Genomic DNA, 20,062 nt, shown 5'->3' on the forward strand with positions numbered 1-20,062 from the left:
CCAGAACAGCAGCAGCAGTTGCAGACCTATTTATAGCAGCACTCTAGGGGTAATGCTACATGGAGGGGAAAGACTCGACATAAAACATGGCCTTTTCAATGAAAAAGTATACAGGTAATGTCATTGGAAGGAATAACATCACTTATTCACACTGGATTAGAGTTAATGCCCTAGAATCAACACTTTAATTCTTACTGAGAAATTGATAACCCATTTCATCCTAAAAAATAGCAAATTAAGGAAATAATTTTAAATTGTTACCCTTCACTAATTCTTTAGTCACCTACCTATATAGCATGTTTCAAAAGTCTTACTATAACTTTAACCTTTAATACCTTTAAGTTTAAGAGACTTTTAAAACATCCTGTATTTTGCATGTTATGTGCCAATGTATTTTATTTTCCTTATAAAAAACTGTATTTGGGCTGAAATAATGTCATATCTTTTGGTTATCTTCATGTAACAGAATTTGCAGTTTTTGTGGGGGCATGAAAATTGGTTAGAGAAAATACCATCTTTGAAGTCAAAAGACATGAATTCAAAGCATTTAGATGTTTTGAACTTCAGTTTACTCAACTGTGAATAGAGGATCAAAATACTTGGACAACCTATTTCACTAGACTGTCAAGAAAGAAGTGATTTATAAGCATCATATAAGTGTGAATTATTTTATTTTATATTTTTGTTTTTATTTTTTTATATTTATTTTATTTTATACTTTTAGAGGCAATATAGTACAATGGAAATTATAGACCAACAGCCATGTTGATTGAGCAATGAGATTTCAAGAAGAAAAAAAAAATACTTTTCAGTGTCTTAATTTCCTCACAAATAAAATGGAGAGGTTGTAAAAGATGTCATATAGGATTTTGCTTCATAAGATTTTTGAAGGAAGTACATTGAAAGTATAAAATGTGTGTGTGTGTTTGTGTGTGTGTGTGGTGTGTATGTGTGTGTGTGTTCAGTTATTTCCAGTCATGTTTGATTCTTTGTGATCCCATTTAGGGTTTTCTTAGCAAAGACTTAGGTCCTCCTGATTCCAAGACCAACACTCTATCTATTGTGCCATCTAATTGTCCATATATTTATATGTATATGTACATATAAATATATAGCTATGTATTTGTATGTCTGTGTCTGTGTCTATATACATATATATGGTAGTCATCCCAAAGCCCATGGGCAGAAGTGTCCTCCCTGCCTCTGGCCAATATAACACTAGTTGTATGTTGGGAACGACTGGCATCTAGTTATACTTGATTCAGTCTGGAAAACTTTGAGATGATGAAGCAATTGCCTTAATTGGTCACTCAGCAGGAAGAAGTAATGGTCCCTGGCTCTCATCTTCTCTAAGGACTGAACTAGTTCCTGTGAGAGATAGGAGGAAGGGCAGCTCATTCTACAAGGCAACTGAAGCTTTGAGTACTACAACCTAGTACTAAAGGCCCCAACTAGAGTCCTGAGGCAGAACTTTAGGAGACATTCACTATTGGGGGGTGTAATGTATATGAGGATCTAGCCAGAATGGAAGAAGGCGTGGTCAGTCAGAAAGAAGAACCAGGAATGAGCATTATCTTGAAAGCCAAGCTTAAAAATATTTGAGAGCAAAGAGTTAACAGTGGTCAAAAGGTACAAAATGGAAAAGATGCACAGGCTGAGAAGAAGCTATCAGATTCTCTTAGTGTGAGGGATAGAAGACAAATTTAAAAAAAAATGAAAAAACAAAAAACTTGTATTTTTATTAGATTAAATCAAATTAGATTTTTATTAAATTAAATGGAAAAAAAATGAATACACTGAGAACAAAAGTAACAATGTTGACCTTAAATTCCCAAACATCTGGCTAAGGTCTGAATTTTCAAATCCTATTTTCAGGATCTGATTTTTAAAAAATTCTGAACTTAGCCAATAGCAAATAAGATGAAAATTTTCATATGCAAAGGAGAACAGAAAAAGAGATTTTTTACTCGACTGTGAATTTGTATTCTCAGACCAGATTACTTTTCTTTTTAAAGTCTGTGCTAATGAAATGTGTTATTTTCAGAGCTGATTTGCTGTTCTGTTATTCCTACTGACTTTCATTTTGTTCTTTTATTCATTTTAAAAAATGTTCCCATGACCCTATTTTCATATTTTTAAAAATTGCTCTTTCTACATCTCTCATGGTTACCTCCAGATTTAAAGAAAGAAATATAAAAACCTTGTATCAGATATTCAGAGTTATGAAAAACAAAGCCCTACATTGCCTATGTCTGAAATATATGTCTCACTTGCAACTTGGGGATCATCATATTTCCAGTCTTTTAGAATTATAGTTTGCTATTGTATTGATTACAGTTCTTAAATATTTCAAAGTTGTTTTCTCTTTACAATATTTTTGTTAAGGTGATTAGATTTAACAAGAAGGCAACTAGATGGCATAGTGCCTAGAACACTGGCCTGGGAGTCAGAAGGACCTGAATTCAAATTTGATCTCTTAATACTTAATACTTATTAGCTATGTGATCCTGGGCAAGTCCCTTAACCCCAACTACCTCACAGAGAGAGAGAGAGAGAGAGAGAGAGAAAGAAGAGAGAGAGGGAGAGAGAGAGAGAGAGAAGAGAGAAGAGAGAGAGAGAGAGAGAGAGAGAGAAGAGAGAGAGAGAGAGAGAGAGAGAGAGAGAGAGAGAGAGAGAAGGAGAGGAAGAAGGGGAGAGAAAGATTTAATAAGAACAATTAAGAGACCATTGAGATATCATAACTTTAGAGAGAACAGTTTCATTTGAGTGCTGAGGGTAGAAGCCAAATTGCTAAGAGTTGAAAATGAATGGAAGGAGAAAAAATTAAGACATGGATTTTATATAATTTTTTAAAAGAAACATAGTATGATTGGTTTTTATTTTAATTAACCTTATTAACTAGGTATTAGTTATATCATTCCTGGCCAGTCTACAGACCCCAAAATGGTAGGAGTGGGAACAAAATTGATCCAACACCTTTCTTTTTTTTTTAATTTTTAAGAGCTTTTTATTTACAAATTATATGCATGGGTAATTTTACAGCATTGACAATTGCCAACCTTTTGTTCCAATTTTTCTCCTCCTTCCCTCCTCCCCCTCCCCTAGATGGCAGGATGACCAATACATGTTAGATCTAACATCTTTCTCCACATACCTGACACTTCTCTCCATCACCTTAATCATCATCATTCCTGTCTACAAACAGGCACAATGCTGGGAATGTGCTGAAGGTAGATGAGGTTTGTTTTAGGCAAGGAATGCAAAGGGCTCATTGGACCTAGGCTGAATAGACCCTGTGACTTTTGCCATGTATGTGAGGGGAAGGGAAAGAAGGAAAAGGGAGAATGGCAGAAGGGAGTATACTGTCTCTGGCAAACATTTCTGAGCCTGCCCCATTCACCACCCTCTTCTATAGGTAAAACACTAACGTCTATCTCCTCCTCCTGTTCTGACAGAAGGAAAAGCTGATTTTGATGTGCATGTCAGATGATGAATACCTTTAATGCCAATAGGAGGTTCCTTCCTATTGGTAACTATTGAGTAGCCCTGGCAGGGGTGTAGTTAGGTCTGGCCTCTGTCCCACCCTGACTTTTCTTGGGACGATGAAATGGAAAGGAAGCTTTCCAGAGGGTCAGACAGCAGGGGCCCACATCTTGGAAAGAAGCAGCCCTATACTTTGCTCCTCTACATAGTTATGTGTCCAGGTACCAAGATATTTAAATATTTAGTTTTACTGGTTCTCTCAATTACATACACTATTCCAGGTGTGGGTTGGGTGAAGGCAGATGAAGAAGATATATTCCTGAATGTAGTTTTTTCATACTGTGTTTGCTGGGGCATCCAGCAGGGTTTTATTTCTATTGACTACCTTCTCAAGTTATGGACTCCTAAGCCATTCCCTCCAAGTGTGGGGCAAAACCTTGGTTGTCCCACACTAATTATAGCTAGGGAAATGGGGTGCACTGAATAAATATTCCATTCATGCTCCTCCTCCTCCCCCCAGGAATATAATCTTAAGAAAGATATTGTCCTAATCCCAAGGAGGAAGACTAGAAAGAAAAGGAAGAAGAAAGGATTAAAAAGGACTCTGAAGGGTAGTGGAATTATTTCCCCTCATTTCTAAGAGGTTTATAGAGAGACGAATATCCATTGGTACTGGAAAACCCATCAGAATTGTCTTCACATTTTGGTATTATTTCTTCTGAGCATTAACTAATAAACTTTACTTTGACCTAAACAGTACCTAGAACTGGTAGACGAGAAGGTTTTTCTAGGCCTAGACTAAAAGAAAGAAATGAATCTTATTTCTATATTTGGAAGCTTGTCCTGAAAATATTTATCAAGATCCTGTTGTTTTTGTTTATCCTTCCCTCGTTCTCTAAGAGGAACATGATATTGGAGAGGTGGTGTCATAACATGCAAATGAATTGGATTTCAGTGAGGGAGGGCTGGGCAAAGTCACCTCCCCTACTTTCCCCTCCAGAGACATCTGGGTCCAGTGGCCAGATCTAGATCAAGAAGACTAGAGATGGCTCTGGATGCAATGGGAGACCTTGACCTTTTTAAGTCAAGGTCTTCAATAGGTCTCAGTTTGACCGAGTTTGACCTTTCAGTAATTAAGGCTGGGTAGCAACTGGAAGCAAGAATTTCCTCTTTTACCTATTCCAAGTCCCATTTGGTCATTGTTTGGTTCCAGATTGACTCAGATTGAATGTAACAAATATTATTTCTATAAGAACCATCTCCTTAAAGAGTTCTCCTGGGTTCTAGGGCAGCTAGGTGGGTTCTGATATTACTATCTAGTTACCCACACCATCTCTAAGCAGAAAGAAGTGAGCAAAGTTTGTCTTAATGTCTCAATGGGCTGTTTCCTACCCTTTCAGAACTGGATGACCAATGCTTTCATGTAGCCCTCAAAATCTCAAATTTGGAAGGAACAAGTAAGGGAGTTGCTAAATAAATGGTACTTTAATATCAATTGATTAAACTTAGCCTCTGCCTAAATTACTTGTGATTCATATGAATATCATAAAGAATAAATTTCTAAAGAATGAATTTCTAGTATTTGCATTGTAGTTAATGTTTCACCTGGATAGGGTAATATTTTCAATTAGATTGAATTTAATAAACATTTATTAGGTGCCAATTATGTAGTAGATGTTATATAAAGAGCACAAGACATACTGGAAAGACCTAAAAATAATAACATCATGCAATTTATAAAGTTGCTCTGTTCTGGACGTCTCCAAATGCTAAGATTTTTGCTCTATATAGGCTTGGGAGATACAGACTAGAACTTGGTCATCACTATCACAGACCTAATAGTATTCTAGTTACCAAATGAGCTTTAGAGTTGCCTTGGAGGTTTATTTCTGTTTTGGGGAACTCCCTAAAGAACCCATAGATTTTATACCAATTTGAACCTCTAAATTTATCTCAAAGTGGACTTAACCCTCCGGGACCTGACTCAGTTCCTTAGCCTACCTCAGAGCTGAATTTGTATCAGGGCAGAGCTTTGAGGACTATTCAAGGGTGGCCCTTAACCTCTGAGGGAGGTCTAGAATCAAGAGTTAGAGACTTATTTTTACAACTGATACCTCTCCATGTTATCAGAATTCCCATAGGATCCTGTGTTATTCTGCTGATCTGGTAACAGTTCTCTGGTGGGGAAATGGTATTTTAGCCTGTCTTTCTGGGGTATTGGGTTTTCCACAGGACCTATGAGACTAAACATACTAGACTAAACACTACCAATCACCCCAAAATGCTTTCTTCAAGACACTTCTTTATAGAATTATTAAGGGAGAGATTACTTAGTATAATCACTTCACACAAGACAGATAAATCCAAAATCTACTATTATCCTTGAAAGTCACATATATGGAAAAACCTAGGAATTGTAGAGACAGATTTCTTCCACAAATGTTTTGATTTTCTGTGAAGATACTTTTAATGACTTTTCCTTCTTATAAAAATCTTTATAAAATGTTCACAAGTTTCACAATATTTATAAGCCCTAATCCATTTTTCTTTCTTTCTTTCTTTTTTTTTTTTTATAGTGGATAGAGCAATGGATTTAGAGCCAGAGGAATTGGCTTTAAATCTTGCTCTTGAAATTTAGTTGCCATGTCACTTTGAGCAAGTAAATGTCACCTCTTAGGAATTCAGTTTCTTAATATATAGAGTGAGGAGATTGAACTAGATGATCTAAGGTCATTTCCAATTGTCAATTTCTGGTTCAACCTTTCCCCCCCCCGCCCAAGTCCTTTATTTTTATTTTTCTTTGGAAAAAACAACAACCATCTTCCCCACCCCTCATGCCCATATTTTTCCCATTGTGCAAAATGATTTTAGAATTCTTCTACTTATGCTGAAGAAGCTATGTTCTTCCTGTGGCCCACTAAATTACATGGTATTGTCTATTGCCTTTGCAATTTGAAACTTTATTAGCTAATTGCTCATTTCTATTTTGGCAGATTTATTATTGGATAGATGTTTTAACTGAGGCGCATGCTGATATGCTTGAAAAAATACACATTGGATCCTCATTTGAGAAGAGACCACTTTATGTTTTGAAGGTAATCTTTTAAAAATTAATTGCTCTGCATTTTTGGCTGTGCCTAGGAAAGGCGGTATTGGGGGAGGGAAAGGTGATGGCATACAATAACAAATGGCTGTCAGTTTAAAAAATCATTTCCTTCAATCAAACAAATAGCCAACCAACAAGTATTTAAATGTTAATTCATTCCAGGCATTGGGCTAAAAATTGGGGATAAGATCTTGCCCTCAAAGAATTTATATTTTAATGGACAGATAAAATGTGCACATATAAACATATATGGAAGCCATACAAAATGAATATAAGATAAGTTTTGGGAAATTCTGTCTCTTCCTTTACAGGTTTTCTTCCATTTTATCCAAAAGTCATCATGAAAAACAGTTAATTATCCCCTTAACATTCTGTTAGTGTAGAGTTTTCATTTGTAAAGGAAGAGGAGATAAACCAGACTTGTAGGGCAACAGTCTATTTAAAATGCTTTTGGATGTCCAAAACAGATCTGAGGAGCCTACAGTTATGTCACTTGGAATGAATCTTAGAAGCTTTTGATTCTTTCTACCCAAACTGTCTATGAACATAATCTTATCATGTACATAATCGCAGGTTAGACTGAAGAGTTCTTCAAGGTTTACACCTTAATACTGTTCCTAAACTCAGAATGAGCAGGAATAGTATTTTGTTTAATAAAATTCCAATCCTATATAATGAAAATGGCTGTCTGAGTCCTTCTTTTAAAACTTACATTCAAATGATCTAACTAGATATTAGATGAATTAAATTAAATGCGTGACCTTAAGCAGACTGAGTATTGGGATATAAAGACAAAAATAAAACAATCCCTGAGCTCAAGAAACTTACAATCCAAATGTGTGCAAAATTTTTTAAAAAATATTTTGTTTTTCCAATTATATGTAAAAGCAATTTTAATAAAAGCATTCAATTGTATGAAACAACAATTTAACAATGTTAAAATTTTGAGTTCTAAATTCTCTCTCTTGGTGGTTTCCCCCCTCAGTGGGAAGTCAAGCAATTTGATGTAGGTTATACATACGCAGTCATGTAAAACATGTAAAACAAATTTCCATATTGTGGGAAAACACAGACCAAAAAACCCCCCAAGAAAAATAAAGAAAGCAAAAAAATAAATGGCTTTTTTCTGCATTCAGATTACATCAGTTTTTCCTCTGGAGGTACATAGCATTTTTCATTCTAAATCCTTTGGATCTACAACTTTGTTAAAGTTGTTAATTATTTTAATTAGTTTTTTAGTTGTTTCTCTAGGATGTTCCAAGTTTTCCATCATATCTTCAAAGAGTGATAATTTTGTTTTCTCATTGCCTAGTCTAATTCCTGCAAATTTTTTCTTTTGTTATTGTTAAAGTTAGCATTTCTAGTACAATATTGTATAATAATGGAAATGATGGGCAAACTTGCTTCACTCTGGATCTTATTGGGAAGGCTTATATCTTATACCCATTATAGATAATTGTTCCTCTTGGTTTTGAATAGAAACCAAGGTTATCATTTTAAGGAAAGCTCCATTGATTTCTATGGTTTTAGTGTTTTTTAATAGGAATTAGTGTTATAATGTATCACAAGCTTTTTCTGCATGTATTGAGGTAATCATATGATTTCTGTTGGTTTTGTTATTGATAAGGTCAATTATGATGATTGTTTTATAATACTGAATATTCCTGGTATAAATCCTACCTGATCATAGTGTATGATCTTTGTGATATATTACTGTGATTTCCTTGTTAGTCTTTTATTTATTTATTCGCATAAAATTCATTAGGGAAATTTCTCTGTTTTTGCTCTTTTGGATTGAGTTATCAGTACATATTTGTGTCACAAAAAAATTGGTAGGACTCCTTTATCTGTTCTCCCAATAGTTTATATAGTATTGGAATTAATTGTTCTTTAAATGTTTGATAGAAATCATTTGTGAATCCATCTGATCCTGGGAACTTTTTCTTAGGGAACTCATTGATAATTTGTTCAATTTCTTTTTCTAAAACAGGGTTATTTAAATATTCTATTTCCTCCTTTATTAATCTAGCCAATTTATATTTTTGCAAATATCCATTCATTTCATTTAGATTACTAGATTAATTGGAATAAAATTGAGCAAAATTATTCCATAATTGCTTGAACTTCATTTTTATTGATGGTGAATTCACCATTTTTGATACTAGTAATTTGGTTTTCTTCTTTTTTTAAGTCAAGATAACAAATGATTTATCTATTTTTAAAAATGAAACTATCTTCTAGTTTTATTTATTAGTTCAACGATTTTCTTACTTTCAATTTTCAATCACTCTTTTGATTTTCAGGATGTCCTTTTTCTATTGTGTTTTTTTTGTTACATGGCCAATTCTGCTCCTTCTCTCTTTTATTGATGTCCATATTTAGAGATATAAAATTTCCCCCAATTCCTACTTTGTCTATATTCTATAAATATTGGTATGTTTTCTCATTGTCATTCTCTTTAATGACATTTCTTATTGTTTCTACAACTTGTTCTTTGACCCATTCATTTTTTAGGATTAGGTTATTTAATTTCCAATTAATTTTTAATCTATGTTTCTATAGATCTTTATTGAATGTAATATTATTGCATATTATTTGAAAAGGATACATTTAATATTTCTCCTTTGAGGCATTTGGCTGTGAAGTTTTTATGTCCTAATACATAGTCAATTTTTGTGTACTTGCCATGCACAGCTGAGAAAAAGATTTATTTTTTTCTATTCAATTGTCTTCACAGGTCTATCATATCTAACTTTTCTAACATTCTATTCTCTCCTTAACATCTTTATTTTTTGTTTAGATTTATGTAGTTCTGAGAAGGGAAATTTGAGATTCTCTTCCACTGGTATATTTTACTGTCTACTTCCTCCTATAACTCATTTAACCGTTTAAAAAAAGAATCTGGATGTTATGCTATTTTGGACCTATACATTTAGTATTGATATTATTACATTATGGTGTCTTTTAACAAAATGTAGTTTCCCTGCTTAGTTTATAAAAATTATATATTGGGCAAGTAGGTGGCCCAGTGGATAGTGCACTAGACCTGAAGTCAGGAACTTAACACTTTCTGGCTGTGTGACCCTAGGCAAGTCACCATTCCTGATGTGAGTAGGTTTTTAGAACTATAAGGCCTCTTCTCCTCTCTAATGCCTCTGTGTCTCTTCTTCCTCTGTACCTCATTTGTAGAATATAATTACTATTTTTACCTTAACTCTGCCCTAGTTTTTCTTTTGAGCTACCAAATTGCTGATGTCAACCTTAAATACATGGTATATGGAAAAAACATAACCAATTTGTCCATGTTAAGTTCCTTGAAACTCATCTTTGATATTGACTTTTATATGTTAAATTTTCTATTGAGTTTGGATTTGGTTGAAAGAAAGTCCTGAAAATCTTCAAGTTTGTTGAATGTCCTTTTTTTTTTCCATTCTCTATTATAGATAATTTTTCTGGATATGATATTTTTGGTTGCAGGTCTAATTCTTTTGATGGCTGCCATATATGATTCTAGGACTTATGGTCTTTTATTGTGTTTGCTTATAAGTCCTGTAATGCTAGCTCCAGTGTATTTGAATTATTTTTTTTTCCTTGTTTTTTTTGCAAAATTTTCTCTTTGATCTGGAGATTTTGAAATTTGGCAATAAATATTCTTATGTGTTTTCCACAAAGGGTCTCTTTGAGGTGGTGATCAGTGGATTTTTTCTATTTCTACTTTTCCCACATGTTCTATCACTCCAGGATAATTTTCTTGGATTATTTCTTACATTATTGTGTCAAGGTTCTTTTTTTGGTCACATCTTTCAATTAGTCCAATTATTCTTATATTTTCTCTTTTTGGTCTGTTCTCCATATCTGTAGTTTTTTTTATAAGATGTTTTACATTCTGTTCTATTTTTTTTTTTTTATATTTTGTTTTGTTATTTCTTGTCTTATAGCTTCACTGCCTTCCCCTTGCTCAATTCTAATTTTTAAAGAATTATTTTTGTCTTTTAAAACTATCTCCTTTTCTAGTTGGTTAATGTTTTCTTTTTTTCCCATAATCTTGTTTTTCTTTTTCTCTTTTAGCTTTTCCGCAGTCTCTCATTTGTTTTTTAATTTTTTTTTTGAGTTCTTCTATAAATTCTTTCTGGGGAAGAGCCATTTAACATTACTCTTTGAGGGTAGAAAAGCTTTTTGTACTTCTGTGTCCTCCTTTGAAGATGAAATCCACTCTTCCCTGTTGCCATAGTAGGTTTCTATGGTTTCATTCTTTCTTCTTTGACAATTCATTTGTTTTTAATGAGAGGTATTAGTGTAAGTATTCTAATCATGGGGTGGAGGAATGGTACCTCTACCTTCACTTCTGCTCTCTTCTCTGACCTAGAACTCCAAACCACATTCCTTCAAGTGTCTGAAGCCTGCAGTGTCCCTACCCCACTGTACTCGTAGTATGCTGGCTCATACTTACCCAAGACCCCTGCTCAGCAGCACAGCTGGGCCTGTTGCTCCTAATCAGTCAAGGTTCCCTTAGTCTTTCAGGACTCAGACCCAGCTCCACAGTCTGGGAGGTGAAAGTGTGGTTCCTGCTGAGGATCCAGCCATATACAGCTTGTTCCAAGAGTCCCCATTTGGTGATTCTGTCAAGCTAGCAGAGAGGTATTTGCATCTCACATTGGTTAATTCTGACCTGGCGTCTTTCTTGGGTTGTATCAGGAGGACCCCTGTTCTGCCCCACATCTTCTTGATTTTTCACTAGTCTGTTCGCCCTGAGGTACAAATTTGTTCTGTTTGTGGGAGAAATCTGGAGAGCTTGAAATTTACTGACCTACTCCTCCATCTTCCCAGAATCCTATCCCCTACCTAATTATTAAAAAAAAAAAAAAAAAAAAAAAGGTGAACATAGCACGTGTTAATTTACATTCATTCTCCATACTTTTTTCTTTGGATGCAGATGGCATTTTCTATACAAAGTTTATTGGGATTGTCTTGGATCAGCTGAGAAGAACCAAGTCTTGCACAGATGATCACCACACATTCTTGATGTCATTGTGTGCAATGTATTCCTGATCCTGCTTGTTTTGCTCAGCATCAGTTTGTGTAAATCTTTCCAGATTTTTCTAAAATCAGCATATTCATTGTTTCTTTGTAAAACAAAAATATCCCATTATTTTCATGGACCATAATTTATTCAGCTTTTCCCCAATAGATAGGTATCTACTCATTTTCCAGTTCTTTGCCACCACAAAAAGAGCTGCAACAAACATTTTTGCACATATGGGTCCTTATTCCTCCTTCATGATTTCCTTGGGATGTAGAATTAGTAGTAGTACTTACTGCTGGATCAAAGGGTATTGTATAATTTTATAGCCCTTTGGGCATAGTTCCAAATGGCTCTCCAGAAAGGTTGTATCATTTCATAACTCCACCAACAATGCGTTAATATCCTAGTTTTCCCACATCCCCTTCAACATTTATCATTATCTCTACCTATCATTTTAGCTAATCTGAGAAGTGAAGTGGTATCTCAGGGTTGTTTAATTTGCTTTTCTCTAATCAATAGTGATTTAGAGCATTTTTTTCATATTATTGTAAATGGCTTTAATTTCATCATCTGAAAATTGTCTGAAAATGCTTTGACCATTTATCAATTGGGGAATGACTTGTATTCTTATAAATTTGACACAGTTCTTTATATATTTTAGAAATGAGGTCTTTATCAGAGATACTGACTGTAAGTTTTTTCCCAGCTTTGTACTTCCCTTTTAATCTTCTTTGTGTTGGTTTTGTTTGTGCAAAACCTTTTTAATTTAATGTAATCAAAGTTATCCATTTTGCATTTCATAATGTTCTCTAGTTCTTCTTTTGTTATAAATTCCTACCTTCTCCAAAAAGCTGATAGATAAACTATCCCTTGCTCTTCTAATTTGCTTAGGGTATCATGCTTTATTCCCAGATCATGTGCCCATTTTTGCTTTATTTTGATATGGAGTATGAGATGCACATCTATGCCAAGTTTCTGATGTATTTTCCAGTTTTCCCAGCAATTTTTGTGAAATAGTGAATTTTCATCCCAGAAGCTGGAGTTTCACTCTGGTAATCTTAATTTATATTTATTGGATCTATTTTCCAGGTCAGTTGTTTTTCTGATGAGATATTTCACATATTCTTTTATTTTTCATTCCTTTTGGCTTTATTGTTTCTGGTTCCCCTTAAGGAATTCTTTTCTTCAGTGGAGTTTTGCACATCTTTTTGCATTTGTCCAATTCTCCTTTTAAAGATATTTTTCTCTTCAAAGAATTTTTGTGTCTTTTTTAGAAAACAAAATCATTTGGCCTATTATATAGGCCTATATTTTAAGGTGTTATTTTCTTTGATATTATTTATGTTGTCTTTACTGAGCTGTTAACTCTTTTTGTGTACATGTGACTTTTTTGCATCATTCTCATTTCTCTTCCCAAATTTTTCTTTATCTCTCTCATTTGATTTTTAAACTCTTTTTTGAGTTTTTTCAAGAATTCATTTTGGGCTGAGATCAATTTACATTTTCATCTGAGGCTTTGCACATAGATACTCTGATGTTATTGTCTTCAGAATTTTTTTTAACTCTTCCCTGTTATCATAGTAACTTTCTATGGTTAGGTTCTTTGTTGTTGTTTTTTGTTCATTTTTCAGCCTTTTAAAAAAATTTAACTTTATCTTAAAGTTGGGTTCTATTCCTGGGATAAAGGGGGGCACTGTCCCAAGCTTTAGGATTTTTTTTGTGCTGTTCTTTTTAGAGCTAGTCCTGGGGGGTGGTCTATAAGTTTTCAGTTTTCTTGAGGTGATATGATTTAAGGAGAGACATGGTCACTGCTCTCCTGGCCTATGCTTTGGTTTGTGAGTGACCACAAATAATTTTTTCCACTATGGAAATGGAACCAGGATTCTTGTTCCTGCTAATATTCCTTATCCTGAATCTGTGACCCAGAGCAATGGATAGACAAGGCAACAGAATCCTGTTCCTAGTGCCTGTAAAGGATCCTTTTTATTATTCTTCTGACCATTTGTCTGATCCTCTTACCATCTGTGGTCTTAGTGCTTTGGAAGGTGCTCCTACTCTGTCAAATCAGTTGCCCTCAAGTATTGTTACTGGCTTGCTGATCACAGCCTGTACTGGTCAGGCTGGTATTGGACTGTGCTCCATTAGCTCTATTAGAGACCTTTCTTACTGACCTTCTAAGTTATCTTGGGCCATCTTAGGCTGTTATCTTGTCCTTTTTGTTGGTTGTGCCATTCCCAGAATACATTTTGAGGCATTATTTTAACATTGTTTGGAGGGGAATTTGGGAAAGCTCGGGTGAATCCCTGTCTTTATTCCTCTATCTTGACTGCACCCCATTCTTCTATAAAAATTAAATGCAATTTCATATACAAAGTAATGTCTAGAGGCATGTAAAGGTCTAATATAAAGGACAGCTATTAATAATGGAAATGGGGTTTCAGAAGTATCTGTAGGATTAAGCTAGCACATATGGGGGTAAGAAGCATGAGGTAGTGCCTCCATGTCCTTGTAAAACTTAAAAGTAAATAAATTAGATCTTGGTTTCTTTTACTTTATTCTCTTTCTCAGCATCTTCCTTCATATTATGGTTTGGTTTTATTATCTCAGATAAGGAAGACCACAGTTTGAAGCTTGGTTCAGACACTACCTGAATGACCCTGAACAAGTGACACTCACCATTTATTTCCTCTTCTGAAAATGGGGATGATAATGGCAACTACCTTCCAGGGATATTGTGAGGATCAAATGGGATAACTCAGGCAAAGCACTTTAAAGAGCTACGTAAATGCTAGTATTATTATTATTACTAAGTAGCTAAATTGGTTTATTGTTGTCACAAAGGCTACCTCAGCAGTTATAACAGAAACTAATTTTTTTTTGTTTCATTTGTCAGTCATGGTATAGTAGATACAGTACTGAATTTTGGTACTCCAAACATGTAGCAAAATACCTGGCGCATGGTTGTACACTCTGCTAAATGATAGTTGTTGGGTTCAAATATTGGCCTGTGTGACATTGGTCATTTAGTTCTTTAGGTCTCATTTCTTATTCATAAAAGGAGAGATTGGACTAGGTAATTTCTGATCTCTTCTAAATCTCAAAACTACTTTCTCTTTTTTTGGACTTAATAATAATTGCCCTTTGTATAACAGTTTAAATTTTACAAAATGTTTTATATACTTTCTTATGATCGTAAGATTAGGACTTCAGGAAATATTTTTAAAATTGTATTTTTTCTGAAGAATAATTGTTTATTTTTTTCCCATCTCATTCCCTATTGAATAACAACAACCAGCAAAGAAAACCCTTATAAAATATGCATAATCAAGCAAGTAAAATTCCTATATCGGCTGTATTAAAAAATGTAGCTGTTAATCTGCATTGTAAGTCCATCACCTTTGTGGTTGAAAGCTTCATCTTTGATCCTTTGGAATTATAGTTTGTCATGACATTGATCATAGTAATAAAAATTTTCAAAGTTGCATTTTTTTCTAATGCTGTTATTCTTTAAATTCTGCTTAATTTACTCTGAATCAGTTTATAGAAGTCTTTCTAGTTTATTATGAAACTGTCCATTTCATCATTTCTTATGACACAATAATACCCAATTAAATTAAAAGATTTTGAATATTGTTGTTCAATCACTTCTTACTCTTTGTGACCTCACTTGAGGTTTTTGGCAAAGACACTGGAGTGATTTGTCATTTCTTTCTCCAATTTATTTTACAAATGAGGAAACTGAAGCAAACAAAGTCAAATGATTTGTCTATGGTCACACAGCTAAAAAGTTTGTCTGAAATTAGATTTGAACTGGAGTCATCTGACTCCAGGTGTGGCATTCTATCTACTGTGTTACTTAGCAATATTCAATAGGTAATATTAAATGTTAAATTTATTAAATAACATTTAAGGAGTCAAGCTACTTGAGTAACTTGCAGCTTAATTTTTCAGCTCGCTTGTTTTAGAAAGCCTATGAGTATACATTAAAATAATGGACTAAACTAAGTTTTTTTTTTTGGATTGATTGCTTATCACTTGTTTTTAAAACATTTTTTGGTCAAAATCATCCACTTCATGCTTTTTGGGATGAAAATCCCAAATTTTTAGCTTAATTACTTAAATGTTTGATGAGATTGAAAAGATTTAAAAAAATAAATATGTTGATCCTAGCAACATGATATATGGGGTGAATGAGAGTGAATAGTCAAGAATAACAGTGAGGTTGTAAATCTGGATCAAAAGGATGAAGACCAAAATAGAAAGAGGGATGGGCAACTAGTTGGTGCCACAGTACACAAAGTGCCAGACATGGAGTCAGGATCATCTTCATGAGTTCAAATCTGGCTTCAGACACTAGCTATGTGACTCTGAGCAACTCCCTTTGTTCTGTTTGCCTCAGTTTCCTCATCTGTAAAATGAGCTGGAGAAGAAAATGGCAAACTAGTATCTTTGCCAAGAAACCTTGAATTGAATCACAAAGAGTCAGGTATGACTCAAATGATTTAACTCAAAAAAAAAAAAATAACAAAAAGGAGTAAGGTTTGGATGAGAGGGAATTAATTCTATTTTGAAGAGGTCCAGTTTGATTTGCCTAATGAAGAATATAAGTTAAACTTGAAAATATACAGAATGCAATGATCAATTGTGCCTCACTCATTTTGCTCATTCTTATTTCTTTTGAATCAAAAATATAGACTATTGACACTTCAGGCACTGATTAGAGAATTCATCCACAAATTTGCTGTCATGTCCCACTTGTCAAAGACTCCTTTGAGATATTTAATATTTGAAGATCTCACCTGGTGACAGTGAATGGATTGTTTGACTTGGAATCAGGAAGTAATTAGTTCAAATCCTGCTTCAGATATTTTCTAGTGGTTTGACTCTGAGCAAGATACTTCATCTCTCTCAACCTCATTTCCTTATTTCTCCCATCTGACTGCAAAGAGGAAAACTAACTTCTTCCAAAACTTTCCCTTTTAGAGAGCTCACAACCTTCCTGGTAATCCTTTTTTCTTTTAGTAACTCTGTTTGGCTTCAACTCCATGGAACACACATGTCCCCTTGCTGGGTACCCTATACCCTATTTAAGGATTATTACTCTATAGTATACTGGGTTACCCCCCAAAAATCCACTTTTCATTTTTCTCTTCCTCTATTAGATTGTAAGCTCCATGATGAAAAGATATCTTGTTTTTAGTACTTAGCAGAGTACCTGAGACACAGGAAGCATTTAATTAATGTTTATAACTTGACTAACATAATGATGTTATTTTGGTCCCCTTCAACAATGAAAGCCAATAACCAAAACCTGACTTTATAAGGTTGTTGAGAGGATCAAATAAGATAATATCTATAAAGTACTTTGCAAACATTAAAAGACTATGTAAAATTAGCTCTTATTATTGTAATTATGTGAGCAATCTCTTCTTCTAAAAAAGGTTTCTTAATTCTGGAGGCCAGAACTTTTAAAGATATTAACTTTTTTATTTTAGTGGTATATTATTTTTCCAATTACAAGTAAAGATGGTTTTCAACATTCATTTTTGTAAGCTTTTGAGTTCCAATTTTTTTCTTCCTCTGTTTTTTAATTTCCTCTCCTCCCCAAGACAGCAAGCAAACTGATATACGTAAAAAGATTTTTTGAAATAACTAATTTCCTTTGTAACTTGTATTTTCTTTTTTGTATTTAAAGATATGATTCTGAGAAGTCTGTAGGCTTTACTCTAGAATAATCTGAATTCCATGCCTGGATTGTTAGATCATCAGGAGGCAATGTGCCTGGATTTTATTAGCTCTCTGAAGAAATGTTTTCATCCAGTAAACTTCTATGGTTAAGCCTGTGTAGCTTTTATAAAATTTTGATAAAAGAAATATTCATTTGAAAACTGGCTCCTACGTTTTTGCAACATTACAAATGATGTGAGGGAAAATGCTATCCATACCCAGAGAAAGAACTGATGGAGTCTGAATGCAGATTGAAGCATACTATTTTCACTTTCTACATTTTTTTGTGTGTTTTTTCCTTTTGATCTGTTTCTTCTTTCACAATATGACTAATATGGAAATATGTTTTGCATGAGTGTGCATATATAATTGCTATCTATACTGTATACCAAAGCTTTTTAAACTGTGTGTCATGACCCCATATGGAACAGTGTAATTGAATGTGGGGGTTGTAAAAAATTTGGCTACAGCAAAAGGTTTGTGAATGTTCTGTGCCTGCAGTATCAAATATTCTGCCAAGATTTAATTTTTTATGTAAAAATAAACAAGCACCATCTAATTAGCATGTAAATTTGCTTTCATCTTTAGTAAATGGCAAAATTATATATATATACCAAAGATTTGTTTTAAAATAAATTTCTTTATTATCAGGAAATTCTTCATTTCCATACTTGTTTTATATACTTGTATATCCAGGATTATATAAAAATTTCTTTGGCAAAAAGAGGTCACAAGTGGAAAAAGTTTAAGAAGCCCTATTGTATACCATATGTAACCTAGAAGAGGAAGGGAGGGGAAAAATTTGGAACTTAAAATTGGAAAATATAAAATTGAAAAAAAAATAATTGGAAAAAGTAAAATACTATTTTAAAAAGATTGCAAATGAAAACTTTTTTTCATGAAATTTTATCCATTATCCTTTAGGAAATAATCTAAATTTCCTTGAGAATTTAGCATCAGGAAATTTTTAAAAATCAGAGAATTAGTTAGAGTCTATAAACCTCTTTTTCTACCTCTATTTATCCCCCATGAGGAAGCATGCAACTGTCATGTAGAAGAGCATCAGTTCCATTTTCAATTACAAATTTTCTTTCTTGTTTAGCTTTCTACAAAACAAAATACATCAAAAAATGCTATATGGATTGACTGTGGTATCCATGCTCGAGAATGGGTGTCTCCAGCTTTCTGCTTGTGGTTCATAGGTTATGTGAGTATATAGATCATTCTACTGTTTGGAAGAATGATCCCAGCCTTATTCTTTATTTTGTTTCCAATGATTCAGTCTTGGCAGTTTTATTTTCTTTCCTACCCCATGCTGAAAAGGGCGAAAGAATCAGTTAAGAATTAATATTGTTAGACTTTGGAAGTACTTGTGCATACTAAATGAAATGAAAAAAAAATGAAGCCATTATCTTGAGAATTTCATTAAGAAAGATTTTTTTTAATCAATGCAAATGACTGGCTTGAATTATCAAGATTAAGCCAGTCTCCATTTTTCATAAACCATTACTAGAAAATGCATCATAAAGTGGTTATCATAACTTCCCATAAGAACTTATTTTTTCTATTGTGAAAAATGCTGCTTCAAATATTGTGTTATATAAGGGATATTTCTTTTGACTCCTTGATCTCTTTGAGCTAATAATTATATCATCGATTCATAAGTTTATGGCACAATTTAATAATGTTATGGGAATAGTTGTAAATTGCTTTCCAGGAAGGCTAGACCAATTCACAATGTCACTAACACTTAATGAATCACACTTTCAGTTTGTGCCATTTATCTAGACCATGTGTCCATGATAGAACCACCCGTTAGAATGGAGTAGCATTGTACTATGGTTGAAACTTCACTTCTTTTGTAGAATGAATATACTTTTAAGGATTAAAGTACACAAACTTAAATACATGAGGTAATTATGGTGTCTTCACTGAAAGGAATCAAGAAAATCACATCTTATTTTGTTTTTTAGGCAACTCAATTTTATGGAAAACAAGCTAAAATCACTAAGCTTCTGAATCATCTAGATTTCTATGTCATGCCTGTATTGAATGTGGATGGTTATGATTACACATGGAAAAAGGTCAGTGAAAAGCATTTAATATCTTTGGGAAATTCTCTGCATGGGCTCATGAGTGGATATATCTTATGAGCGTCATACAGACAAGGGATCTTGGGATTTAATAGCTTGTTACTAAAGATTCATAGAATCTGAGTTGCAAAGGACCTTAGAGTATATCTAGTTCAATTTATACCTTAATAAAAATCCCATCTAAAACATCCTCTCAAAAGAAACAGACATTCTGTATACCCATTAATGAAAAATGGATTAATAGATGAAAAGCACTTTGAAAACTTTAAAGTCCTATATAAATGCTACTACTACTACTACTACCATTACCACCACCAGCACCACTACTGGGATCCATAGGTAAAAGTAGGAGGCATAAGGTATTATTTATTGCCCTCCTGATGACTTTGCAACAGCCCTGCCTCACTTAAATCTAATTCATGAGCTAGTCAAGATGTCATTCTGATGTCATTGAAAGCAAAGGATGTACAACTTGTAGTGCAGTTTGCTCTTTGTCATGAAACCTATTGAAGCAGAAGCTAGCTTTTATAAAAGGGATTTCTTCATTGACAGGGCAGTTGGTCTAGATGATTTTTAATGTATAGTTCAATTCAAAAATTCTATTAATCAAAGAAGAAAAAAATTAATAAA

At 33.7% G+C, this 20,062-nt stretch overlaps 1 protein-coding gene across 3 annotated transcripts in view; it reads left to right on the forward strand.

Annotated features, from left to right (window-relative positions):
- Positions 1-20,062, forward strand: part of CPB2 (carboxypeptidase B2) — a 168,172-nt gene that overhangs the window by 134,840 nt on the left and 13,270 nt on the right. For all 3 annotated transcript variants that reach the window (XM_031958368.1, XM_003765885.4, XM_031958367.1), the window contains exons 5-7: positions 6,477-6,578; positions 18,442-18,546; positions 19,313-19,423. In XM_031958368.1, coding sequence (XP_031814228.1) covers positions 6,477-6,578; positions 18,442-18,546; positions 19,313-19,423 — 318 coding nt within the window. The remainder of the gene's footprint in view (positions 1-6,476; positions 6,579-18,441; positions 18,547-19,312; positions 19,424-20,062) is intronic.

This window comes from Sarcophilus harrisii, chromosome 3 (genome assembly GCF_902635505.1).
Source record: "Sarcophilus harrisii chromosome 3, mSarHar1.11, whole genome shotgun sequence".
Taxonomy (NCBI): Eukaryota; Metazoa; Chordata; class Mammalia; order Dasyuromorphia; family Dasyuridae; genus Sarcophilus; species Sarcophilus harrisii.